This window comes from Talaromyces amestolkiae, assembly GCF_001896365.1.
Source record: "Talaromyces amestolkiae strain CIB chromosome Unknown scaffold26.1, whole genome shotgun sequence".
In the NCBI taxonomy this organism is placed as follows: Eukaryota; Fungi; Ascomycota; class Eurotiomycetes; order Eurotiales; family Trichocomaceae; genus Talaromyces; species Talaromyces amestolkiae.
This window is the reverse complement of record NW_024468062.1, coordinates 15,203-40,527: the sequence shown is the minus strand read 5'-3', so window position 1 is coordinate 40,527 and position 25,325 is coordinate 15,203. Positions and strand designations below refer to the sequence as shown.

Below are 25,325 nucleotides of genomic sequence, written 5' to 3'. Positions count from 1 at the left end.
GCGAAAACCATAAATTTCACTTCTCTCTTGGCAAGAGTAGTCACTCGAAATTGATCAAATATAAGTAAGTAGCATTGATGCAACTACATGATGAAAGCTCCATGATTTCCACCATGGAGCAGGTGTATAGCCTGCCACGCAAGCAAACTAGCCAGCCATCACTGCTTGGCACATGTCGAGAAAGACTTGCCCCCCTCCGCTGAATTATCCAAAAATGAATTGATTGATGAGATTGAGGATCTTTTTTTTTTGGCTACCTGCAGTCAGGATGACTTGGTCATCGACAAGGTCGACAAGATCAACGAGCCTGAAAAGGAGAAGACTGAGACATGAGACCGCAGAAGCCACCAGTCTGGTAGCATACTCCAACGCACCAGCATCCGGATCCCTTCCGAAGAGCAGCTTGCTTGAGTATCTCATTGCATAGAGCTTAAAGTGTGAGGGTGTAGTGAAAACAGAAAGCTTCTTAGCCCTATTATGGGAAGTTGGCTAGAAGGGAAATCGAGAAGAAAGACAGGAACCGAAACAGGAGTCTACAAAAGAGTGCCCAAAATAATGCACAATACCCCAACTACATAATAGTCCAGTAGCCAACGAAAAATCATCCCAACTACTTATTCACCTCCTGAGTCGATGGCTCATCAACCCGCCGCAACAACTTCTCCAAATCCGCCAACCTTGACTGCGTACTCTCTCCCTTCTTCTTGTCGCTCCTCTCACTTAGCGCAGTCGACGATAGTTCACGCTTCGTAGCTTGGATCTTAAGCACAGTATCCTCCACCGAACCCTCCATGACCAAACGCCAGACTGTAGTCTCGCGAGTCTGACCAAGACGGTAAACTCGATCGATAGCCTGGTCTTCTATGGCGGGGGCCCACCMACTGTCGCAGAGAATGACTTGGTTTGCTGCGACAAGATTGAGTCCGACACTGCACACATTCAAACTGGCTAGCAAGACTGTGCATTTAGTGTCATTGGAGAACTCGGCAATAGCCTGATCTCGTTTGCTGGAGTTGAGTTTTCCGTCAATTCGTGTAAAGCGTACGTCGTTGGCGGTAAGGTGAGGTTCGATGATGTCGAGGAAAGAGGTCCACTGACTGAAGACCACTGTTTTGGTTTGTTCTGCCTGGCCTTTGGCAGTTAGAATCTTGATTAGAGCTTTGATCTTGCTACTTGGTGCGCTGGCGTCTGCTGCTTCTGCGTCATCAGCGCCAGCATCTTCGCCCATTTCTGTGGCTGGTTCGACGAGAGATCCGGTATCTTTGAGTTCGGCACGACACAGAGGACATTTGTGTTGTCGCTCAATGACTTGCTCAATACATGATCGGTCAAAAGCGTGCGCGCATGCTGTGATGACAGGCTCCGACATATTATCAAGGCAGACTGCACAGGTCTCCTGGCTTTCAATCTGAAGTTGCAAAACGTCCTGAAGAGCTTTGACGTTTTCGGGCGTCAGCTCGACGACTTTTTTATCGCTCTCGCCAAGCAGAGCCATCAATTTGTCCACACGATTCTTGCAGAGGGACCAGTGGTTACAAACTTGACGTAGTCGCAGGAGGACCTCGAGAACGTGCGAATATGTGGTACCTCCGCTAGATCCGCCGACCTGGAGTTTATACTTGTCAAGCATACCTCTCGCCTCATTTCTAACCATGTAAGCTTCTTCAGCAGCAAATTTGTGGGTCTAGAACATACTGGAACATTTCGTATTTCTTGAGCTCGTGATCTTCAAATTTGACTCGCAAAACATGCATCTTCATCTCCGGAAGACGCAGGTTGACAAAAGCCATATCCTTACGTCGTCTCAGGCAGATTGCGCCCATCAATGCTTGTAGAATGGTGGCACCCATAGGATCTCCATTGGTCAATGGACGAATAAGGACAGCATTGAACATGGCCAGATCTTCCAACCCGCCAGAAAGTCGGAGGAAACGGATCTGCGAGTAAAGATCTTTGAGGGTGTTGACGATCGGAGTTCCCGTCAATGACCACCGAGAATCGGCATCTAGATGACAGGCCGCGAGGGCACCCTTCGATCGCGGATTTCGGATTGTGTGTCCTTCATCGAGCACGATACGGCGCCACTTCAGAGAATAGAGACCGCTGCGGGTTGATTTGGCTTTCTTTTTATCGGCATCATATTCACTGGCAATCGCACCGTAACTTGTGATGACAACACCATGGTTCTGCAATTTAGAACCCTCTTTTTTCCCCGTGCCGTGGTAGACAAGAATCTTTGGCACAAATTCTGGCTTGACGTGGGCTTCGATCTGTTGCTTCCAATTACTCATGACACCGACCGGACTAACGATGAGTGTCGGCGCCGTGATCCCATTGCCATCGGCATTTGAATTGGCCATTATCAAGGAGATCGTCTGGATTGTCTTGCCCAGACCCATGTCATCCGCAAGAATGCCGCCACTCGCAAGAGGAGGAGGTGTGCTGGTGGCATAGTTGGTAGCGATATTTTTATACCTACCATGTTCTTTCTTCCAGAGTTGCACGTCTTTAGCGCCTACCTCGGGTAGTTTGGGCGACTCCTTATCGAGCATCCAAGCCAGGCCTTGACGTTGATAAGAAAGTAGCTGCGTTTTTAGGCCGAATGGTGTTTCGGCCATTGGCATGTTCTCAAGATCAATTTCTGTATTACCGAACCTCTCCACGGCTTGATTGACTCTGTGAGCATTGATCGAGCTACTCTGTTGTACCAGATCCTCCAAGCTTGTAGACTCCATTGCTTGGCTGGGCCTTTGAAGGGTTGGATATCCACCACTTCCCCATTTGTTAGCGGCAAGCTGTTTCTTCTCTGCTTCTTTGAGTGCCCTCTGTCGTTGCCATTCCTCCCGAGCCTTGTCTTGCTCGGTGCGGATAAGCTCAGTGAGTGGCAGCTTGTCCGCCCGCATCTGAGTTCTTACCTGATCTTTTCGAATAGGATCGGAGGGACCATACAGGGTAAGCGCGATAGGACAGTCATAAGTTCCAATGTTTCCGGTAAGCATCCCCTCGATGACTAGACTTCTAGCATCCTAGGTCTTGGTCAGCTGATAAGGACTAAAGTGGCTCSTCGGKTTGATTTACCATATATTTTGCTAAGTCGGAGGCTACATTCCGAGGTATGTGGCCGATTTGGGCGCCCATGACGCTCAAAACTTTGATAGCATTATTATCGTATTGGTTGAATGGCTCCCTTTGGAGAATGACACGTTCGCCGGAAGATGCGTATCCACTGTAGAACCTTACTCCGACGATTTTTGTATTGATGCAGCCTAGCTACGTCAACATACAGACACTTGAAAACTGCAACCGTGGAAGATTACCATAGAGTTGAAAGGAATTAAAATCTAGATCATCACCACCTTGGGTCGCCGGAACAATACTGTTAAAGTCATCGTCGTCCAGCTGGCTGAGTGAAATGTAGTCGGTGTCTTGTCCAAACCGCTGGCCGTTAGTCACATTCGCCAGTGGAACACTGCTGAACGCCTGACTGCTTCGGCCAATCTTGGTCGGACGATGAGCATTTTCTTGGCCGTCATGCGTCAAGTCGACCACAGCCTGAGCTGAACGTTTGCCACGACCGGGCATTTTCGTTCTGTCATAAATCAAGTGTACACCAGAAGAGCCCCCTTACGATATGAGGATGTATGTAGAGCTCAAGATCAGGGGAAGGTATGGAAGATCAAATCATCAAACTGGGTGGGTCTTTGCTGTCATTGTATCAGAAAGMCCCGCCCCCGACGGCCCGGGTCAAATCAGAGGCGGCCTTGGCGCGTCTTGTTCGCGTCAGATAAACAACTCGAGGTCACATGACACACTTTCCCCTGAGACTCTAGAACTTCTTACATAGGACACATCCATCGGACTATATCTTTGTCCTTCTTTTTCTCCGAACCGAGAATTCCGACTCCTGACGGAAAGCTAAAATGCTTGTCGTCTCGCAGCATTCGTTGTGGAGATCGGCCTTTAGTGACGTCACTTGGTATGGGCGCCGTTGACCATTCGCGACAATGCTTACAATTTTTCTTACCAAATGCTCCGTGCATCAACTCGCGAGGCCTTCCACACAGTAGATCCATATTCAGGGCTGCTAACGGACTAGGAAGACTCAGATCCTGACAGCTCTTTGGCTAGCGGCTCCCGACAGATCGGCGCTTGTCAAGTCTTGGCGATCCACTAGACTATTCCATGTAGGTCTTGAAATTCAAGTTTTGACCTCGCCTCCTAGATCTTATTTCAACGTACATACACGACTTGCTTTGTTGTTAAGCGACCATCATTTCTGGGGTTCTTCAGCGGTCAGGCGCTTTCGTTATTCATCTTGGTCCGAGGGCCGTTTTAGAGGCTAGAGGTGATTTTACCTTGAGCAAAAGGTGGTTGATGAGACTGTGTATTTCCTACAACCATCAAGATATTCCCGGTCTATGGTAACCAGGAATGGGCAAGCAATTTGGAACTATGGCAAATATACCCTATGAAACTCATTTTGATCTGATCAACGAACGAGAAACCAAATTCGATGAACTGTTTCGTGCCGGCGCATTCTCACCGTTACTTCTTCAACAAGTAATAGGCACTTTCTTTCTTTTGCTTGTACCACTTGTCATTCGCCGTAGGAGTACGACCCATTCAATAGTTCAGCGTTATGGGTTTCATGCAATTATCACAGCGTTTTGTGCATATACGATACTTGAAGTGCGATTTCTGGGTCCTGCCAATGGTTACGGTACCGGGTTGATTACAACTTGGTTTTATATATGGAGCACTACGATACTTCTCGCCAATGATGTCCAGAGAGATTTTAGAAGGATTATCAAGGGGCCTGTCAACGAAAAGGGCAGTAGCAACCAACAAAGTGGATCCTCAGAGGGTGTCGATAACACCTCGAACTTGAGACGTAGGTCAGCTCCTCCGAAAACGAATGTTTCCCAACAACACCCAAAAATCTACGAGTGGCAACCCTTTCCGCGGAAACTTTCTGATCGAATCGACTGGGCCAGTGACCTGATATTCAATTTCAGAGGCCCTAATTGGAACTGGCGTCTGAGATCACTGCCGCCTTTGCCAGAACTCGTCCTCAAAGACATCGACGAGGACATAGCATCTGCGGAACAAACCAAACATTCGCAGCCAACAGACCACGAACCACCGGCGGTAAAATTACGATATGTGCTCCGTTCGTTTCTACGGGACTACATAGCCCTGGACCTCCTCAAACTTCTCTTGATGCGAGATCCATACTTTTGGGGCTACGTAGATAACCCGCCATCTCCACCATGGCCTTTCAATTTTCTTGTCTGGTCTCCAGTTCTCGTCCGCACATACCGCATCATCCTCAGCCTGGCATCAGTCCTCTTCGCACTTGACATCATCACCTCCTTGAACCCGCTTTTCTTTCTCGGCATAGCCCACCTGTTTCCCAATTTCGCACGCGCCATCACTCGTCAACCTCTGGGTGAAGCATGGTTATACCCCGACTCCTTTGGCCCCGCAATCTCGGTCCTAGATCACGGTCTGGTCGGCGCATGGAATACCTGGTGGCACCAACTATTCCGTTTTGGATTCTCAGAGAGTAGCCGCTTCCTCACCGATCTAGTGTTGCCTTTTGGAAGTTACCAAGGTAAAGGGTACAAGTCCGCTCGACGTATCCTGCAAATCATGCTCGCATTTTCCCTCAGCGGGTTGGTCCATGCCATGGGTAGTTACACCACGTTCTCCGACTCACGGCCCTGGAACGCATTCCTCTTCTTCGTCCTACAGGGCGTCGGGGCACTGGCACAATACTTCTTTGAAGTTTCTATCCTTCCGGCCTCGTTCAGACCACCGCGATGGCTCGTTCGAACTACTAATCTCATTCTAGTTGTTTTGTGGTTCTATTTCACCGGCCCCTTGGTAGCAGATGATTTCGCGCGTGCTGGTATATGGATGTTTGAACCTATCCCAGTGAGCTTTCTGCGTGGAGGGTTAGGGCTTGGTGTCAAGGGTGATACGTGGTGGTGTTGGAGAGGATCGTGGTTTGAGCTGTATGCTGGTGATACATGGTGGCAGAGCGGGATTCGGCTTGTATAGACCTTTAGAATGATTTTTACATGTATATACAAGATATTTTCGAATGTAGACACGGTACTATGAATATACGACATTCCATAGGTAACACTTTGGCGTGAGTTCAAGTTTCTTGTGTCCATAGATATATACAAATCTTGCATCGAAACAAACCGCTTATTCATCATCATCCTCTTCATCGGTATCCGGCTCAATGTTCAACGTTGGCATCTCATCGTCACTGTCATCATCATCATTACCCGCAGCGCCACCACCAGCAGAATTCTGCACATGAGCAGATACAGAGGGGTAGCTTGGTGCATTGGATTCAGTGATCGAGGAAGTCAACGGTGTTGCCGCAGATGGAATTATAGAGGGCGATGGGGAAGTTTCTGAAAGAGTGATAGGTACAACAGAAGTAGTAGATACAACGGTTGCTTCTCCATCTCCCAAACGAGCCTTTTTCACTTGAGGAAGCTGTTCCACTGGAATTGACGGTGGATTGCCCGTCATTTCAGAATCCTCAGGGAGTATTCTCTTGTTCTGTGTTATGAATGGCGATGATATGGTGGCGGTAGTCTGAATGTTGTTCGAAAAATTGGAGGACAACTGTTGAATTCCAACGCTTGGAATAGGAACTGCCGGAGCATCAGTATCCATAGACTCCTCTTGTTCTTCGTAGTCGTCCGCGTCGTAAAGCTCTCCCGTGCCTCCAACGAGAACCGGCATCCGAGGACGAATCAAGCATTGGACTTCCAGATCCCCGGCATATTTCCTAGCCAAAAATGGCAGAATACTTGGAATTGGCCGACGTCCTTTAACTGGAGGAATGGGATTCATGACACTAGCAACCATAGCCGAACGGTTTGCCGTCAGAATAGCAGCTCTTTCCATCTCGGTCCGGATTGGAATGGGGATATATTCGGTTGGGAGGTAATTGTATAGTAGAGGAAGTAGAGCCATCGCTGTTGTGTTTTGTCCTCCAGAATTGCTTTCCTTATTGACGTTTGACTCTTTGAGAGCTGGATTGAGGATAGCATCGACGTTCATGTTGAGCTGACTGTTCTTGGCATTACCACCCTTGCCATGACTATTTGATTGATCTTGATTTCGGCTGGTGTCGACTGGCACGAGATCACGACAACATTGCCGGATTAGGGGGCTCAATGCAAAGACATTCTGTTTTGCAAACGACCGACCCACTAACGGCAAGATCTCGCTGATAAGTAGATATGAAGACTCTCGAATATTGCTGTTGAAGGCTTCTGCTTCGAATACCCAAACGGTTTGCTCAAAAATGGTGTTGCTCACTGGTGTCGATCCTGACCCAAAAGTGTCCACGATGGCGCGAAATAGATCGATGCATGCTATATGGATTCTCGGTAATTCCATGTACAAAGTAGCCCTTTCATCTCGGGTAAAATCAGAGTTGGCTTGCTCTTCACCTGTCTTTGGGACAGTAATGGAAGTCAATCGAGATGTTAGATTTAGTATAGCTCCAAGCGGGTAGTTTATGGCTGACGCGGTTCGGATCGAGATGAATTTAGTCAACAGGTTTAAGAGTGCTGCAATCCTGGTGGCGCCCGCTGGTAACCCCTGCCATGAAGGGAGACCCAAAGCGTCCGGTTCGTCATCTTGTGGCGAGTCACTGACATTCATCGACTTCTTTCTTGGCTTGAAGTTAGGGTCCGATGACTCCCACTGCTCTAACACACTCCGAAAAACATGATCTGCAGCCTGATGAATCGAAATTACAGTACTCTTGCAGTCATTCGCCCATTGCTCGCCTGATGTGTTCTTAGGAGCGCAGTTGTGCAGTAAAACAAAAACTTCCTGTGCAAGATGAATGTTATTTGAGGAAAAAGAGCCATTGGTCGTTGACGAAGATAGGATTGGAAGTAAGAACTTCTGCAGCTGGCCGACAAATGGACGGAATATGGTTGGATGTCTAGCGATCAACTCCGCGAACGCCGAGAGCACGGTGTCCAGGAGCGGAGACTCCTTCGCAGGCTTAGCCGACTCGAAAGGCTTCTTCGCATTTATGAGGTTGAGAGAGGCTGTGATGAAACCGGGTAGGTTTGGAGTTGTTATTTCTCGCACTAACGTCGGGTACTGGTATGTGAGATGAAAGATGCGAGTCAATGTGATGATGGTCAATTTTTTGGTTGAAGATGGATCAGATTTCTGGTCAAGTCAATAGAATTCCTATTAAGCCAATGTGAAGTGTATCATACCGGCAAAATGGCCAATAGTCCTCGAACCCAAGGCCCACAATCGCGAAGTATCTCCCATCTGCCCGCTTCCAGTAAGGCTTTGATCAACACCACTGCAGTCCACCTGCCTTCAACGGTGCGGTCTTGCAGGAGACTCGTCAAGCGGGATTTGAGTTTGTTGACCTGCAAGCCATCGTTGCTGTCTGTTTTCTTCTTTGCATCAGATTGAGCATTGAATTCGCTGCAATCGCTCAGCGCAGAAGCTAGAAAAGCTGCAACATACGGCAGCTCATTGACCGGAGTGGTCGTCAAGCGATTTGTGATAGTGCGCAATGATGTAGAAGACGCCATTGTGCGTATACGAGCGCACTCGTCTTTGCACGAGAGTGTAGAAGATAAATAAGTGAAGGTTCAACTTTTTTTCGTTCCTTCATTTTTGGTTTAGCGCGGTCGAAGCTCGGGCCTTCCGCGGCGCTGGGAGATCTTCCAATCACGAGGCGGCGTGCGTCTGTCTGGCAGTGTCTGCCTCGGAACCTGGAAGGGCCAACAGTCTTGTGAACCTTACTTCTATTTCATGTTACTGTCTTGAAGAGCGATTACAGCGTACAGGGGAGTGTGTTTGTTCTGCTTTTCATTCTGTGTTGCAGTGTTATGGAGATTTTCGTTGAAACGTCTCCTTTTTAAAGATGAGTGCCAACTCGGTATGCGCCAATTGTGTCATCCCCTGGCATCGTCAATTGAAGGCTGACACGCGCGTTCAGGGTCGAGATGCGGACAAAGCACAGGGCTATATCGCTGCTCTGGACAATGCGCGAAGCGAAGACAAATGGAGCGACGTCCCTGAGTTGATTCGCAAAGTAACCAAGCATGCTCCGCATCGAAAATGTATGTTTACATTCAATGACTGCCGCCTAGTATCTACTAATGAACGGCGTTCTAGGTCTGATCCAAACAGCGCATGCAGAAATACAAGTCGTCGCCCACATTACCAAGACTCGACCAGCAACGGCCAAAGGCCAAACCACCCCGAATCATGTATCCAATCTCTCAGAGTTGATCCCTGAACTCATTGCGGCCATCGAAGCCGCCGACGGAACCCCGCAGGATGTATTCCAGGCTCAGGTCTGCTTAGGGTGGATTCACTGGACATTGTCGGAACCTGGACTAGCCGTCGTTCGGCTGCCCAAGGAACTCGACGACACGACGATCGCTTCTCTTTCGGAAGGAGGGAAAGGACTTACGAAATGGACAGAGGTGTGCATAGTCAAGGCGGGCTACATAAAGAGTAAGACACTCAGAGGGACTATTTCAGGTTATTTCTGACGATTTGAAACATAACAGGCGCCGCTCAAGCTCTGATATCCACCCCAGACGCAGCTCTTGAGACTGCATCTACCGTCTTACCCCGGCTTGCCATACCAAACCAGTCATTAGCTTCTTGTCCTCAGGCCCTCTATTGGTCAGAACTTTTTCTTTCAAAGGTGGCAATGCTGGCAAGCGGGGAGGTCATATCAAACGATGCCGGAAACTATGACTTCGAGATCGAAACGGCATTGAAAGCATTCAGACTGTGGTCGGGACATCCTCATATCAAGGGCCGAGATATTGCAGCCAGCCTAAGGGGCATCCAGAGCGGGTCATCTCATCATAACGACTCCCAATCGTCTATCTGGATGGCATACTATAGACTTTTGTCACTGATATTGCAATACGGACTTTCGTACTTTCCGCTATCTTCGGGATCACCTCGTCGTCAGCTAGCCACAGAGATTCGCCGTGTGGAAACCGTTTGCGAATCTGTCTTACTGAGAGAAACTAAATTTCCATTGGCGAGTGACAGCAACCCGCAAGTAGAAGCATGGGTCGAGGACGTCATAAGTAACTGGGAGGTCTTGTGCGGACCGAGCTGGCGAGATGATGATCTTGGAGAAGGTGGACAAGACGCCATTAGCCGTAATGTCTTAGATGTAAGTAAAGTTCACATCTTACAGTATGACTCACTGACGCATTTAGATCCTCTACCGAGCTTCAACAAAAACCTATCATTCACATTCCATTTTGCGGCGGTTATTTCATGTCCATGCAGCATTGGCGGAATTCGACCTTGCTATGAAGGCACTCAACACCTACGTCGAGATTGTAGTAAGCGCCAAAGACAGGGCAGAAAAGGCAGCTGAAATTGGGCATTTGGAAAGCGACGAAATCCTACTACAAACAGTTTCTGAGGGTGTGCTGCTGCTATGTTGCTTCGGATCTGAAGACGAAGCGCGGAAAGCCAAGGAGCTCATTACAATCTTGGAAAAGTATATCGAGAAAGATATTGCGGACGATCTCAACTCAACCAACAGGCAAGGAGAAGAAGCATCTCGTGTGCCTTCGCATGTCATTGCTTTAGCTTACAGAGCTATTGGCATTGGCTTGGGTAATTGGTCAAGATGGACTCCAACAACCGAGGTTCGCAACGATCTACGTGCAGAGGCTATCGAAAACTTGGAAAGAAGTATAGCTCCAGAATTCGAGTCGGAATATGATCTTTCATCTCGATATGCTCTGGCACTCCTGCTTGCCGAATCTCGTGATCTAGATAGTGCAATTAGCCACGTGAAAATGGCGCTTACTCCTAGAGATGGGTCGGCACTCTCAGGACCTGGACCTGGCATGCCAGAGTTGCATCAGTCAGGGGAGCGAGATAAAATACCACTTTGGCATTTGTTAGCATTGCTGCTTAGTGCCAAGCAGGAATTCGATATCGCTGGTCGCACCTGTGAAGCTGCATTTGACCAGCTTCCTTCTTCGGTGACCATACCAGGTCATAACAATGAGCGCATCAACCGTGATAGTAATAAGAAGCAGGACCTATTGGCAAAAAATAAGGACTTCATACGGCATTTGCAAGGCCGTGAAAAAGAACGCATCGTTGAGACACGCATGACGCAACTTGCACTCCTTGAAATTACGGATGGACCAGAGGTTGCTGTGAACCATAGCGATAATTTGCTAGCGTTGTTTGCGGCTCTATTTGAGGATTTAGAGCTGGAAGTTTCCAAGGAGGAAGTCTCACAGCTTCACCAACAACAACATCTCGGGCCCCCAAAAAGCTCCGCGGGTACTGTAAAAAGCTTCCGGGGAAGCATTTTTGGAAGAAAAAAAGGATCGAAGATACCAGACCGATCACTCAATGACAGTGATACAATACCTCCTTTACCCAATGAAGCATCGTCTGTCGGTGCAGATGCTCCAATGATCATGGTTACTCCTGAAACAGCCAATAAGACCCAACAGAATTCTCAGATAGAGAAACAGAACGGATCCATTAACAGTATAGATGCCCCTCAAAACGAGAAAGGTGATATCGACGCAGAAGCAATAGGTATCGCCATATCTGATCCTGGAATATCGCCGACTTCGCATGCAGGCCCCAGAGAAAGCGCCAAGCACTCATTACCCGCCGTCGCTCATAATTTAAATCCTAAAAGCGAGCCTTCTCCAGTCGGTCACAGAGATCAGCCACCAGAACAAGACGTCCGCTTGCCGACGCCTCACCGTAGCTCTCCAACGAAAGCTCTTACCAAATTCCCAGTTCTTCAAGCACAAAAACATGCCATCTCAGTGCTCGTCAAAGTATGGCTTCTCATTTCAGGCATGTATCGCCGAGCCTCCCTTTACGACGATGCTCTTGAAGCTTGCGAAGAAGCATCAAAACAAGTCGGAGCCTTCGAAGCACTTGTAGCCGCGGAGGAATCTTCTGCTCGCGCATTTGTCAGCCCTGTATGGGGTGTAGCCAAGAGCACAGAAGCGCTATGGGCGGATGTACACGCGGAGAAGGGGGCACTTTCTGAAGCTCAATCTTTGACACACGAAGCAATGCAGTGCTACGAAGAGGCCATCTCTTGCTTTCCCGACCATCCCAAGGCGACCGTTGCTCTATCGAATCTGCTGCTGGATGCTTGGGAAGAGAAGATCCCACTAGAGCCGGTAGAGCCTCGAATTGATAGTGACTTCGTTGGCCCATCGACTAGCGGGTCTTCCACAATCAATGGCATTTCCGAAACGTCTCCAGAGACAACACAAGCGAACGGCGTGACCAAGACACTCAGAACCCCCAATGGAGTGTCAAATACGCTGTCTAAAACGTCAAGCAATACCAATGAGCCAGAATACATAAGTCGACTAGCCGCCCGAGACCGTGCCTATGGTCTCATCTCAATGTTGACAAAAACAGGATCATCATGGGACAATTCCGAAGCATGGTTCACACTGTCCCGAGCCTACGAAGCGGGTTCACAAATCGAAAAAGCCAAGGAGATTTTGTGGTGGTGTATTGAGCTCGAAGACCGGAAACCCATTAGACATTGGTGGAACTTGGGTGCTGGAGGTTATGTCCTTTGAAACAAAAATGGACCGTTTGTACATATATAGCATAATCTAAATAATCCTTCAATATAAAACGAACTTTAGGTCTGTGATTGACTGTTACATTGATATCGGGCGCGCGATAATATTATTTACAGTAGCAATAAGCACATTGCTAAACGATTGTAAAGACTGAACTGGAAAATGTATCTCATTGAGTTTGATCTATCGAGGTGCAGCAACTGGTTGCCAAGCAGAATACTTGGAGCGCACACTTCGTCGACAATTGTTAGCGTTGATTAAAAACAAAAAGCTGCCAGTCATAGAGAACTCACGTTGAGTACGGCATGTAAGCTCCGCGAGACAATGTCAAGTTGCCGCGATGTTCTGGGAGTTCCCATGGGCGGACGCCAGTCTGTAGAAGCTTGTCGATTGTTGGGGGAGCGTCAACCATGTATGCCAACCACGCGTGCCTATTTTGTGCCATTGTTAATTTATCAGAGCTGTGTATTGGCGGTGGTCTCGAAGTGATTTACCAGCCGGGCTCAATCTGAGCAGCGTCGTATTCCTTTTCCTTGTAGTCAACCCATCGGGTACGGACTAACGAATACCGTCAGCACCTCCATTTCTCCGTCGTATTGACACCGCATTGAAGCTTACGGGGAAGTTCCTCCTCCAAGTTCTCGTAGTATTTGTTTCCGAAACGGTCGGTTGCGACCAGCGTGCCAGCTTTGGTGTCACCTGCAATTGAATCATTTCAGTAAGTGGCTGTTCGGTATAACGGTAACGTGCGCGAAGGGCTTACCAATATACTATATTCGAAACAGTCGAATGTGAGCTAACAGTCGCCGTCGAAATCGAGGTTATTGCCCATTGCTGAAACGTACCTGCATTTGATGTCCATATTCCTAGAAAAAGAGATTAGCACGGCCAAACTTCCACAGACCGGAGAGGCATTGATAGCCTACCTTGAGCCCAATGCGCCACAGATTTCTGAATGTACGAGTAAGAGTCGACATTTTGACTGAATGGCGACTTTTACGTCTGGTATGATCGAATTGATGTGATTTAAGTGAAGTTGAACGATGTCGTCGATGGCGGCTCGGTAGTTTCGGGAATAGCGTGGATTGCGGTGACTGGTGTTTGTTTTGTTTGCATCGGGATTTTATATTGTCGGCCGCATGGGCTTGAACATCTCAACGATTTGCACAGCAAAACGACAGATGGAATATCGATAACTGACAGTATAATGTTCAAGCGCGTTGGAGAGCATGCTTTGCGGTGCTCGTGTAAAAGGCCTGTCGTTCGGAGGCAGGTCGCAACCCGCAAGTTTTCAGTCTACAGCAATTCGAACGCTTCTATCGCATCTACTGCGTCTCCATTAGGAGGACTTACCACGGAGCTGGACCGTATTGCTCCTCGATTTGAAGTCTCAGCGTCAAAAATTACAATTTTGGACTCGCCGAGCTCTTTTTATGAAACACTCAAGGTTGGTAGCCATCGAGACCGGATGAGGATCGCAGAAGCTAAATGGATATGCAGCACAAAATCAAAAATGCGCGCCGAAGAATATACCTCTCGACGTTATATATCGGCAAGACCGAACATGAGCTCGTTGATATATTGAATCAGGCATTGCGCGACAATCCGAACCTTCACGTCTCGATTCTTACAGATTGCTTGCGAGGCACACGGGAGACTCCGAACCCTTCATCTGCTTCACTACTTGCGCCATTGGTTGAAGAGCATGGGGAACGTGTTGAAATTCGCATGTTTCATACGCCGAATCTCACTGGTTTGCGAAAGAAGTATATACCACGTCGAATAAATGAAGGATGGGGACTTCAGCATATGAAGTTGTATGGTATTGATGATGAGATTATCTTATCTGGGTGAGTACATATTGCGGAATTGTTGGCTCAATCCAATTCTGACTAAATGTGAAAACTTAGGGCAAACCTGTCTCAAGATTACTTTACCAATCGTGTTGACCGATACCACGTCTTCGATTCCAAGGAACTGGCCGACTACTATGGCAAAATTCACGACGCTGTCTGCCGATTGAGTTTCCAGGTCCTTCCTGCTAAGAGCACGGCTGGCTATCAACTAGTATGGCCTGCCTCAAATAGTGCGAATTCACCTTTGGAGAATCCGAAGGAATTCATAAACAAATCAACTACAGCATTACACTCGTTGATCCAGCCTATAGCTCAAGAAAAAGCTAGTTCTATGCATACAACAGACAAGGCATTCGTCTATCCAGTGGCGCAAATGACGCCTCTCCTTCAACCCGACACCTCTACTGAATTTCCTGCTGTCACTAGCATTCTCCGCCTACTCACTAGCATCTCTGCCTTAAAAGGCTCTTATTGGCTATTCACTGCTGGATACTTCAACATCCACCCTACACTTTCTTCATTGCTTATAGAAAGTACTTCTCATATACCGTCTACAAAAGAACCTGCCACCAAAACTCAGGGTACTGTCCTCACTGCCTCTCCATGGGCTAATGGATTCTACGGCTCACCTGGTGTATCCGGCATGCTACCCGCCGCATACACCCATCTATCCGCCAGATTTCTAGACAAAGTCGCAGAAGCCCATCGAACAAACTCAATTCAGCTACGAGAGTGGCGCCGAGGAACCGTCGGTGAACCCAATGGCTGGACATACCATGCCAAGGGTCTTTGGATCACGTTACCCGACGACAAATATCCAAGTTTGACTTTTGTTGGAAGCAGCAACTACACGAAGCGCAGTTATAGTCTTGATCTTGAAGTTGGTGCTCTGGTTGTTACTTCCGACGAAAGGCTGAAAAAGCGTCTGCATGAGGAGACCGAGTGGCTGCAGGAGAATTCCCAGCCTGTCTCGAGAGAGGACCTGCGCCGAACGGAACGTAGAGTTGGCTGGAATGTCCGGCTTGCGATGTGGATTGTGGAAAAGGTGGGTGGTGCGCTGTAATTATACATACCATGTACAGTAATCATATAGATATACCTAATAGATGTAATCTCTGAGTACTATAGCATTTTGACTGCTTACGAAGAGAGCAACAGATATGAAGGGCATGAAATGCATTAATCGTCAGTAACTATCAACAGGTATATGTACGCTTTCCAAAAACATTTACGCTTTTCCCCGAGCAGGCAGTCGGGCCGGTCCCAAACCTGACCTGACCTCATCCAACATTGCAATGCCCAAAACCTCATTACCATTCTTTCCTCTCTTGCCCTTAGCACCCTTGCGCTTGGCTTGCTTACTCCGATCTTGCCATCCAGATAAGAAATCATCCATGACATTATCAAAGTCGCTTCGTAGAGGGACATCGCCATAATCGCCCCTAGAAACCATACTAGGTGCTTGAGATGAAGCAGCTGACATTCCAGTCATGCCAGTTGCGCCAGTCATACCACTGATCATTGATGCGCCATCCGCAAAGCTAGCGTCATCGTATTCACCTTCTTCGTCAAGGGCATAGAGGGCTTCGACTTTCTCGAATCGGTCGTCTAGAAGTCGGTGCCCTTCTGTTCTAGCGAGTGCGGACGAGGTCATGGAGTATGCGGATGGGTTGGTCAAGGCACCCTTGCGCTTCTTCTTGCGAATCGGGGTGCCCCCAACTGTAAACATTGTGGATGCAACCGTATGTTTTTCGGTTCCTGCATCTGGGTTTGCAGCTGGTGTGTTATCTGAGGATTTGCCTTCTTTCTTAAACTTTGCAAATTCGCGCATCCAATCGGAGTTTTCTGGTGCGAGATCTGGAACTGGTTTATCGTGGTCCGGCATCTCGGATGGGTCATGTTCTTGCGCTTCTTTATCAATGGTTGTTTTGGCATCAGATGTTTGAGGATACGCCTTCTCTGTGGCATCCGATTCCCAACCATCATCCTCGTCCTCATACAGCGTATCTTCGAATTCTCCAGCATCCACTTCTTCCGCATTGCGTGTGAGTTCACCAAATATATCTTGATCATCCTCATCATCCACAAAAGCCTCGTCTTCAAGAGCTTCCAAAGCCTCGCGGAGACGAGGGTCCATGTTTGGCTGAAATCCGGCAATTGCATCTGGCACATTCTGTTGGTCTTGATATGTCGGTTTACGGACGTAGGAAGATGCCGTTGAAGGGTTATATTGAGAGCCATAGACGCTCGCGGCGCCTCCAAATTCGCTTTGTGAATCATCTATAGAGAAGTCTCGCAAAGCATCCTCCAATTTCATGGCTTTGCCCTTGCCCTTTGCTTTCTCCGCTGCGGCCTCGACGAAGTACGAGTTGCCGCCAGCAGTTCCTAACTCCCGCAGATGTTGCATATAGTCATATTTGGAGTCATCATAATAGATGCCATAATTCGCGGCCTCTCCCTCATTCTTGCGGACATTTTGCGTACTGAATTCATCCTCCAATTCTTTCAAATGCCTGGAAGTCTTGTGTGACGCAGAAGAAGCAGTAGTTGAGAGAGTTGGTGCGCCTTGTTTCGGTCCGTAAACGGGGTGTAGCACCCTATCTTCGGCGGTCGGGTCGTGGATCAACGGATCTTGCTGAGATCTGTGAAAAAGCTGGTACGTCGTCGCATTTTTCTTGTCTCTAGAATTTAGAGCGGTTAGTTCAGGATCGCGACATGAAGAATTCTTTGGGTGACTTACATCCACCGTCGGGGAGGCATATTGACTGTCTTTATTCAGGCTATAATTTGAATTTAAATACCTCGCTTTGCGTTTCAAGAAGATCCTTCTTTGTGACAACAAAAGTTCTTGCAAGGTCCCTCACTTGGGATAAAGTGGGCAGAAATTTGAGATCACGTGCGATCTTATCTTATCGATTAGGCGAAATAGTGGCTGACTAATCGCGGGAATTCCAACTAACTTATCTTATCGCAAAAAAACAGAGCGGGGGTTCAAGAAATTTCGTATTAGAAATAATCAACGCCACCATTTTCATCCCGGACATATATTTGGGCAAGCCATCTCGAGATTTTAACTAATATTGTTCCCTTATAGTGGAAGCACAACCTTATCTGAAATAATTTGACCACCTCGAGGCCTGTCAAAATGGTTCTCGCAAAATCCAAAAACACCGTGGGACTGGGCAACAGTCTCATGAACGATCGATTCGGACGAGGCAAAGCATCAGCCCAGAAGAAAGTATCACACAATGCCTCAATTGCACGAAAGAATCAGAGCGGAGAGACGTATATCACGAATGCAGCAAAGGAAGCATCGTGGGTGAAAATGCGAAGTATTACCGAGCAAGCCGCACTGGACGAGTTTCTTAGCACGGCCGAGTTGGCAGATACCGATTTCACTGCGGAGAAGATTAATAACGTCAAGATTATACATACCGATCAGAAGAACCCTTTTTTGTTGTCGGCGGCGGAGGAACGGTTTGCTGTGAAGAAACAACAGAAGAATAAAGAGCGTTTGACTATTCCCAGGCGGCCGAAGTGGGATTCAAGTACAACACCGGAGCAGTTGGATTCTATGGAGAGACAGTCTCTGCTTGAATGGAGAAGAGGATTGGCCGAACTACAAGAGAGCAATGATCTTTTAATGACACCATTTGAGCGAAACGTCGAGGTTTGGAGACAATTATGGCGTGTTATCGAGCGATCAGACTTGATTGTGCAAATTGTCGATGCAAGGAACCCCCTTCTTTTCCGTTCGGAGGATTTGGAAAAGTACGTAAAAGAGATAGATCCCAAGAAACGGAATCTTTTGCTTGTGAACAAGGCCGATATGATGACCTTGGAACAGCGAGAGCTGTGGGCGGATTATTTCGAAGAGCACGGCATCAGCTACCGTTTCTTCTCTGCCCATTTGGCCAAAGAGCGCAATGAGGCACGCTTACTTGATGAGGATGAGGGTTCAGAAGAAGAGAGCGACGATGCGGAGGATTTGGCTGGAGAAACCGAACAGAAAATGAMCCTTCAAGAAAAGCAASGAGCCGATGAAGAATGGTCGAGTGAAGAGGACATCGACGACGAAGCACGCAAAGAACTACAGTCTGCAAAGACTGAAAGCGAGTTGAGGACCAGAATCCTTGATGTCGAAGAATTGGAGGAACTCTTTCTGGCAAACGCCCCTCAACCAGAAGAAGGCTCCGATAAACCACAAAAGGACAAGACGATCATTGGTCTTGTCGGCTACCCCAACGTCGGAAAGTCAAGCACTATCAACGCACTCCTCGGAGCTAAGAAGGTGTCGGTTTCCGCAACACCCGGTAAAACGAAGCATTTCCAAACCCTCTACCTGTCACCCAACCTACTTCTTTGCGATTGCCCTGGTCTGGTGTTCCCTAATTTTGCAAGCACAAAGGCGGAGTTGGTCGTCAACGGTGTGCTTCCCATCGATCAATTGCGTGAGTTTACAGGTCCTGCTGGACTTGTGGCACATCGCATCCCGAAGCATTTCTTGGAAGCAGTCTATGGTATAAAAATCTATACGCGGCCTGTTGAAGAAGGTGGAACTGGAATACCTAATGCCAACGAACTCTTGCGCGCTTATGCTAGAGCTCGTGGATTCGCAACGTCAGGTTTAGGTCAGCCTGATGAATCTCGTGCGGCACGTTATATTCTCAAGGATTACGTCAACGGAAAACTTCTATACTGCCATCCACCTCCGGCCACAAAGATAGGCGATGAGGACACCGAAGGCACTCCAGTCGTTGACCCTGCCGAGTTCAACCACGATCTATACAACCTCGCCCATCTACCAGAGAAGCGACGCGCACAACTCCTCAAAGCCGTCTCCAGCGAAGGAGGTCTTGATAACCTCGACGACACCGCCTCCTCCTTCTCCGAAATCAATCCCCCCTCCCAAACCTCCTCAGCAACAACAGTACCTGAGCTGGGTCCCCGCTCCCAACGTCTCGACAAGGGCTTTTTCGGCCCTGGCTCAGGCCGTACTGCGGGTCATCAAACCATGCCTTTCAACTATAAATACTCGCAACAAGGGAAAGCGAAAGAACTCACTGGTCGAAAGGAGAAGGCCATGATTGCTTTAGAAAAAAATATTGATCCGTCTGAAGTTAAAGCTATGATGGGTTCTTCGAAGAAGCATTTCAAGGGTGGGAAGAAGACGCATAAGAGTAATAAAGGGAAGGCGCCGTTGGGTGTTGGTGCTGATGATTATGATGGGTATTGATTTATGCAAAGGAAGAGTTTGCGGTTTTCTTTTGTGCTACATTACGGCGTTGAGTAGAGATCTTATGCATAACGTTGAGCTGATATGTAATTATCTTATGTTCGAAATCAACGTTTTTTTTCCATTGGGCGTATTAGTGTTTCTTACGTCACCTGATCGGACTGCTCTAATTCTAGGATGTATCATTTCCGGTTTCAAAGGTAGCTATTTACTCGGGTTGTTGGAAGAGGAATCGTATCACATAACGTATCACAAAAAGTCAAAGATCTTCTCGAAACGCCGTCTGAAGCAAGAGAGATGACAAAGTCATTCCTCCCAAAATCACCGCAATAAACGATTACTCTGCGCCTGCTGGAACATAAGGGGTATAGTTTGCACAAAATGAAACATGCGACTTCCATGCAGAATCAACGGTATCACGGCGATCATCCACATAAAAAACACAAAAGCAATAGCGGCGTTGACGCGGAGCTGCTCAATCAGGGGCCACCAGAAATGAGTTTCAAATTCGGAATATTGTGTAGAAATCCAGTTTCGAATAGGACGTTGCGCTCGCTTCTGTTCGATTCGTCGAGAATGGTTTTCCAATCCATCCAAAATGTGCCAGGCTACCCGGCGATTGATTTTCTCCCAAGTGGTTTCGTCAGCGAACGCTCGAGCATTGACAGCTAGATTCTGGCGGAGGTCCGAATCTTGACAAACTTTTAGAGTCGATCGAACAAACTCATCTAGATCGTCTGGCGCAACTAGATATCCTGTCTCTCCATGCTTGACAATGTCCGACGGACCGCCTTGATTGCGCGCTATGACGGGAACGCCGCTGGCCATCGATTCCAAAACGACTAGTCCGAATGTCTCAGTAATTGAGCAGTGTAGAAAGAGATCAGCTGCGGCATAGGCTCGTGCTAGGTTCTCACCGCCGAGGAAACCGGTGAAGATGACACGGTCTCGGACAGGTTCGAAAAGCTTTCGTACATCTGCTTCGACGGCTGGATTCCTGTTTCCGCCCACGATCAGAAGCTTATATGCAAGACCCTCCTTCTCAAGTCGGATGGCAGCATCGGCCAAGAATTCGAACCCCTTCTCGGGTGCTAGACGGCACGTATACGCTAGTATAATTTCGCCGTTCGGAGCGAGCTTTCGACGATAGGCTTCGTCACGATGCCTGGGGTTGAATGTGACTGTATCGACTCCTCGGCCGAGCTGGACCAGACGATTAGATGGCGCGCCAGCCTCTTCCAGATATGATCGAACATCCGAGCAGGGATAAAAGATGGTCTCAACGGAGGGGTGGTTGAATAGGAAGCCCTGTACTCGGTTCACCAACCAGGTTCCGAAGCGGCCCATAGCACCCGGGAGGAGTATAGAAGAATAAGCCGCTAGATCGGTCTGGTAATTGAGCAGCACCACTGGTGGTTTTTGCAATTGTCGGATTTGCCAGAGGAACTGGTACCCCACTGACGCCGGGCTTGCGAGGTAAACGATATCCGGCTGAAAAGTACGGCTGCAGACACGGTCGAAACGAAATGGGTACACGACAGTCAAGTCGGGATTGTACGGTAACGGATAGCCGTGCAGTCGCACTTCTGATCCTGAACGAGCATGCGATGGTGTTGCTGACTTTGACTGCGGTTGATCTTTGACTTCGTAGCGCGGAGCAACAACTGCCAAATCGACGCCGTTGGCTCTGAGGTATTCGATCAGCATACCCGTCGTCCTGCTAACGCCATTGACTGGGCCGAGGGATTCAGTGGCCAGGAGGATGCGCTTTCCCTTCAACGCAGCTGGGAACTCATCGCGGCGCGCATTCAGGGCACCTTCTTGAATCGCCATTGTTGCTTGAGTCCTGGTTGACGGCTGCAAGTGACGGCTGCAAGTTGTACATGCAGACCGTCCTTTCTTTCGTTGGCCGAGTGTTTTGGGGGTTGAAACAGTTTTTATGAGAGAAAGCCGGGAGGGGTTGTACCACGATTGTCCGCCACCGGCGGGACTTTTGGCGCAGACGAAGGTATTTTTGGCTGGTGCCCCTCAGGCTAGACCAAAATCGGACTTCTTCATACATGCGGACAAGTCTCGCGGCTCCGTCAGGTGCTTGCTTGTTTCTCGATGATTAATGAAGGTACGGCAGACTAGGGCGATCTCCAGATGCGTGCACGCAGGCATCTGCTAGATTGGATCTCCGTCTGACCGCTCGCCACCGGGAGCCAGTCATCACCCGATGGCTCACCAATTGGGCCGCTGTTTCTTTTCCATTACTCTGTGGTAAGGAATGACTGAAAAGAAAAAAAGAAGTCGTGACGGGGAATGCGAACAGCTTGTCCGTGCACGTGGGGGGGGTCTTTCCTATCTTATCGCCAGAGGGAAGCTGCGATAAGAGGGAAGGAGGGTATCGTCCAATGGGTCCTTCCCGAGCGCCCATGCCCCCACTACTAGTGCCCCMCCTGCCGTTATAGTAGTCACGACCAATCAGCGCGCAGATTGTATAGGGCGTGCAATGATCCGCGAATTGCACTCGACGAACGCTCCTTCCTTCGCGCAGCTTCACAGTATTACCACGGCAGGTGCTCTTAACTTGTGAATGCGAAGAAGGAGCGCGCGCGAGATCCCGTGACAGCACTGATTGGCTGCAGAATGACTCTACCAGGCAGCGTTGAGCGTCCTTCTCCCAAAAAAGATCCTCTCCGATTGCGTCCAAGCTACGTCCTATCCTTATCGCCTGCTCCCATCGTCTGTCGGGATTACTATGTACCTTCGCCCAAGAGCAAATCATTTAGCCCCCGTGCTCGCTCTCCGTGTTTTCCCCCGTCATGCGAGCCTGCCCTTGCCACTCTAGGAAAGAGGCATTCTCTCGCAATTTGCCATCCTTACATTGGCTCCGTAGCATCTGCTAGTGGTATGCGCATTGGTGCCGAGGGGAAAAGACGGCTTTGCTCGAGTGACTCTGTGCGATAGCTTTTTATTTTATTTCTACTTCATTTTTCTTCTTGCAACTTGCTTCTTCTCATTCATCCCAGCTACTGGATTAGTGCATGCTCTTATGTTGCTTGCTTAACGACCGTCTCTCTTGTCTAGATCACATCTCGATCCGTTCGTCGATCGGATCTACTTCAGAGCCGCACGTCGGGGCAGCCTGTTACAGCACGCAACGCCAGCCTTGCCTCAATGGATTCATACGATTTCGCTAACAATATGGAGTTCCTCTCTACATCGCCGTCCACGACGGCCAGCGAAAGCTCTTGCGATGACTCGACCGGCCCTACTACCCCGGAAAGCATCAGCCCTCTTCTTGGCGCCGCGCGTATTGAAGACGCTCTCGAAACACCACTTGCTCAATACCTCAACAGCATGAAGCCTCCTGTCAACGCGCTCGCCGCCAAAAAGCTTCCTTTTCATGCTGCTCCCAATCAAAGAGAAGCTCTTTTTGCCAAGCCTGTGAGGCATATTGCTGTGGTTGGAGCAGGATACGTTGGTAAGCATATTCTCAGGATTAGGAATGGCCCAATGGGCTACTTGTAACGACTTGTGGGACCGTTACTAATGATCGAGTAGGTGGACCAACCGCCGCAGTCATCGCATTGCATAACCCGCATATTCGGGTAGATGTGCTAGACAAAGATCCGCGACGTGTGCGCCGGTGGAATTCACCTCATCTTCCTATATATGAGCCAGGTCTGGTTGATATAGTCAGAGTGAGTCGCGACGGAGCCAGTGCACGCTTGAGGGATGCCTCAGTCGAAGATACTCCAGTGAATCGCATTCCCAACCTATTCTTCACGACCGATTCACAGACCAGTCTGGCCAAGGCCGATGTGGTTATGCTAGCTGTTAACACGCCAACAAAGACTTTTGGCGTTGGAGGTGGCCGCGCAACTAATATGACAACTTTTGATGCGGCAGCCAAAGAGGTCGCCTTGTATGCGAGACCCGGCACAATCATTGTCGAGAAGAGTACAGTACCGTGTGGCACAGCGCAGCGAGTGCGAAAGATGGTAAGCTTTCTTCTGGTACTGTTGGCGATTTGCATCACTAATAAGAATTCAGCTGGACGAAGTCCGCCCTGGTGTTGCGTTTGAGATTATCTCCAATCCAGAGTTTCTGTCAGAAGGCACAGCCGTGAAGAATTTGATGAAACCCGATCGTGTACTCATTGGTTCGGCCAAGACTCCTTCAGGCCGCCGGGCTGCAGAGGCTCTCGCCAATGTCTATGCGGCCTGGGTTCCTCGTCCTCGAATCCTCGAAGTTAATGCTTGGTCCTCTGAGCTTGCCAAACTAGTTAGCAATGCAATGCTTGCTCAACGTATCAGCAGCATCAACTCCATCAGTGCCATTTGCGACAAGACCGGAGCTGATATCGATGAGATTGCCAAATCAGCTGGTATTGACCCTCGCATCGGCTCACAGTTCCTCAAGGCTGGCCTGGGGTTCGGTGGTTCATGCTTCCGCAAAGATATCTCCAGTTTAACATACTTGGCTGAGTCGCTGGGATTGCCCGAAGTGGCGCATTACTGGAGTCAAGTCAATTCGATGAACGAATGGCAACGAGACCGCTTCGCTTATAAGATTATTCAGCGTTTGGAAGAGAACTTGGTTGGCAAAAAGATTGCTCTGTTGGGATTCGCTTTCAAGAAGAATACTGGTGACACCCGCGAGTCTCTAGCAGTGGATGTCATCCGAGTTTTGTTACAGGAAAGGCCTGGAGAAATCGCCATTTTCGACCCCTGCTGCCTGTCTGAGAATATTATGCGTGAATTAGAGCCAATATTAGATGCCACCAACCGGGAACGTGTCCACGTGTACTCTGATGGGTATCAGGCATGCCAACAAGCACACGCAGTGGTTGTCATTAACGACTCTGATCCATTCCGTCAATCTCCTGCCAAGCAGTCTGTTAAGTCAAACATCGATACAGTTGCACGGACACCTTATTACGAGACTCCTGCACACACCGCGCACGCCGGTTTAGAAGAGGATATGACCATTGAGGGAAGTCGCTTCAATTACCGACCAGGTCAATCACCCATTTGCGCCGAGGACTGCCCAGACTGCCAATCGGTCAAATTACGAGGAACTATGTCAAGTGAGCCAGTCGAATGGGCACGCATTGCATACGGCATGAAGGATCCCAAATGGATCTTTGACGGTCGTGGAGTGTTGGATGTGCCAGAAATGGAGAAACTCGGTTATCGCGTAGAGACGCTGGGTCGTCAAACAAGCTCTCGTCAGACTGCATTTTAATGTACATGCCCTAATTCTTATGCTGGACGAATCAATCTTTCTTGCTTTTGTTAAGTTACCTCGTTTTGCTTATTCCTTCTGATTTTGAATACCTACAATCGTGATTGGCATGATACCTGGCGTTTATTGATTTCCCTTACCTTCTCCGTGTCGATTACATGTAATAGATTGCATCTATGTTTGACCTTACATTCTCTTTGCTGTCTCCGAGCTCCAATCGTACATCATCGTCCCGGATTCAGTACAGTCACTAGACAAACGAATTGATTCAATTTCAAGTCTGCTGGTCAGATAACGCTGAAAGTCAGGAAGATCATAGATTTTGTATTCCAAAAGAGAAGAGCTATATAT

At 48.5% G+C, this 25,325-nt stretch overlaps 10 protein-coding genes across 10 annotated transcripts; 5 read left to right on the top strand and 5 right to left on the bottom strand.

Moving 5' to 3' along the window:
• Positions 1–610: 610 nt before the first annotated feature.
• Positions 611–3,582, bottom strand: BHQ10_009666 (uncharacterized protein; the record flags this gene model as incomplete). The annotated part of the gene is made up of 4 exons (XM_040882606.1): positions 611–1,646; positions 1,696–3,026; positions 3,079–3,266; positions 3,318–3,582. 4 exons carry the CDS (start codon positions 3,580–3,582, stop codon positions 611–613), a joined length of 2,820 nt encoding a protein of 939 aa, XP_040738168.1.
• An 849-nt stretch (positions 3,583–4,431) lies between these two features.
• Positions 4,432–6,063, top strand: BHQ10_009665 (uncharacterized protein; the record flags this gene model as incomplete). The annotated part of the gene is made up of 1 exon (XM_040882605.1): positions 4,432–6,063. One exon carries the CDS (start codon positions 4,432–4,434, stop codon positions 6,061–6,063), a length of 1,632 nt encoding a protein of 543 aa, XP_040738167.1.
• A 153-nt stretch (positions 6,064–6,216) lies between these two features.
• Positions 6,217–8,603, bottom strand: BHQ10_009664 (uncharacterized protein; the record flags this gene model as incomplete). Its single annotated transcript, XM_040882604.1, has 2 exons — positions 6,217–8,223; positions 8,274–8,603. The coding sequence occupies 2 exons, from the start codon at positions 8,601–8,603 to the stop codon at positions 6,217–6,219; spliced, it is 2,337 nt and encodes a 778-aa protein (XP_040738166.1).
• Positions 8,604–8,938: 335 nt separating this feature from the next.
• BHQ10_009663 (uncharacterized protein) lies at positions 8,939–12,641 on the top strand (the record flags this gene model as incomplete). The annotated part of the gene is made up of 5 exons (XM_040882603.1): positions 8,939–8,953; positions 9,014–9,137; positions 9,193–9,537; positions 9,594–10,219; positions 10,266–12,641. 5 exons carry the CDS (start codon positions 8,939–8,941, stop codon positions 12,639–12,641), a joined length of 3,486 nt encoding a protein of 1,161 aa, XP_040738165.1.
• A 189-nt stretch (positions 12,642–12,830) lies between these two features.
• BHQ10_009662 (uncharacterized protein) lies at positions 12,831–13,624 on the bottom strand (the record flags this gene model as incomplete). The annotated part of the gene is made up of 7 exons (XM_040882602.1): positions 12,831–12,879; positions 12,941–13,078; positions 13,142–13,205; positions 13,266–13,346; positions 13,411–13,417; positions 13,493–13,513; positions 13,574–13,624. 7 exons carry the CDS (start codon positions 13,622–13,624, stop codon positions 12,831–12,833), a joined length of 411 nt encoding a protein of 136 aa, XP_040738164.1.
• A 230-nt stretch (positions 13,625–13,854) lies between these two features.
• On the top strand, positions 13,855–15,566 carry BHQ10_009661 (uncharacterized protein; the record flags this gene model as incomplete). Its single annotated transcript, XM_040882601.1, has 3 exons — positions 13,855–14,094; positions 14,148–14,497; positions 14,558–15,566. 3 exons carry the CDS (start codon positions 13,855–13,857, stop codon positions 15,564–15,566), a joined length of 1,599 nt encoding a protein of 532 aa, XP_040738163.1.
• Positions 15,567–15,731: 165 nt separating this feature from the next.
• On the bottom strand, positions 15,732–17,263 carry BHQ10_009660 (uncharacterized protein; the record flags this gene model as incomplete). The annotated part of the gene is made up of 2 exons (XM_040882600.1): positions 15,732–17,184; positions 17,244–17,263. 2 exons carry the CDS (start codon positions 17,261–17,263, stop codon positions 15,732–15,734), a joined length of 1,473 nt encoding a protein of 490 aa, XP_040738162.1.
• A 385-nt stretch (positions 17,264–17,648) lies between these two features.
• BHQ10_009659 (uncharacterized protein) lies at positions 17,649–19,739 on the top strand (the record flags this gene model as incomplete). Its single annotated transcript, XM_040882598.1, has 1 exon — positions 17,649–19,739. One exon carries the CDS (start codon positions 17,649–17,651, stop codon positions 19,737–19,739), a length of 2,091 nt encoding a protein of 696 aa, XP_040738161.1.
• A 321-nt stretch (positions 19,740–20,060) lies between these two features.
• BHQ10_009658 (uncharacterized protein) lies at positions 20,061–21,572 on the bottom strand (the record flags this gene model as incomplete). The annotated part of the gene is made up of 1 exon (XM_040882597.1): positions 20,061–21,572. One exon carries the CDS (start codon positions 21,570–21,572, stop codon positions 20,061–20,063), a length of 1,512 nt encoding a protein of 503 aa, XP_040738160.1.
• A 1,356-nt stretch (positions 21,573–22,928) lies between these two features.
• Positions 22,929–24,974, top strand: BHQ10_009657 (uncharacterized protein; the record flags this gene model as incomplete). The annotated part of the gene is made up of 3 exons (XM_040882596.1): positions 22,929–23,208; positions 23,289–23,728; positions 23,781–24,974. 3 exons carry the CDS (start codon positions 22,929–22,931, stop codon positions 24,972–24,974), a joined length of 1,914 nt encoding a protein of 637 aa, XP_040738159.1.
• Positions 24,975–25,325: the final 351 nt, after the last annotated feature.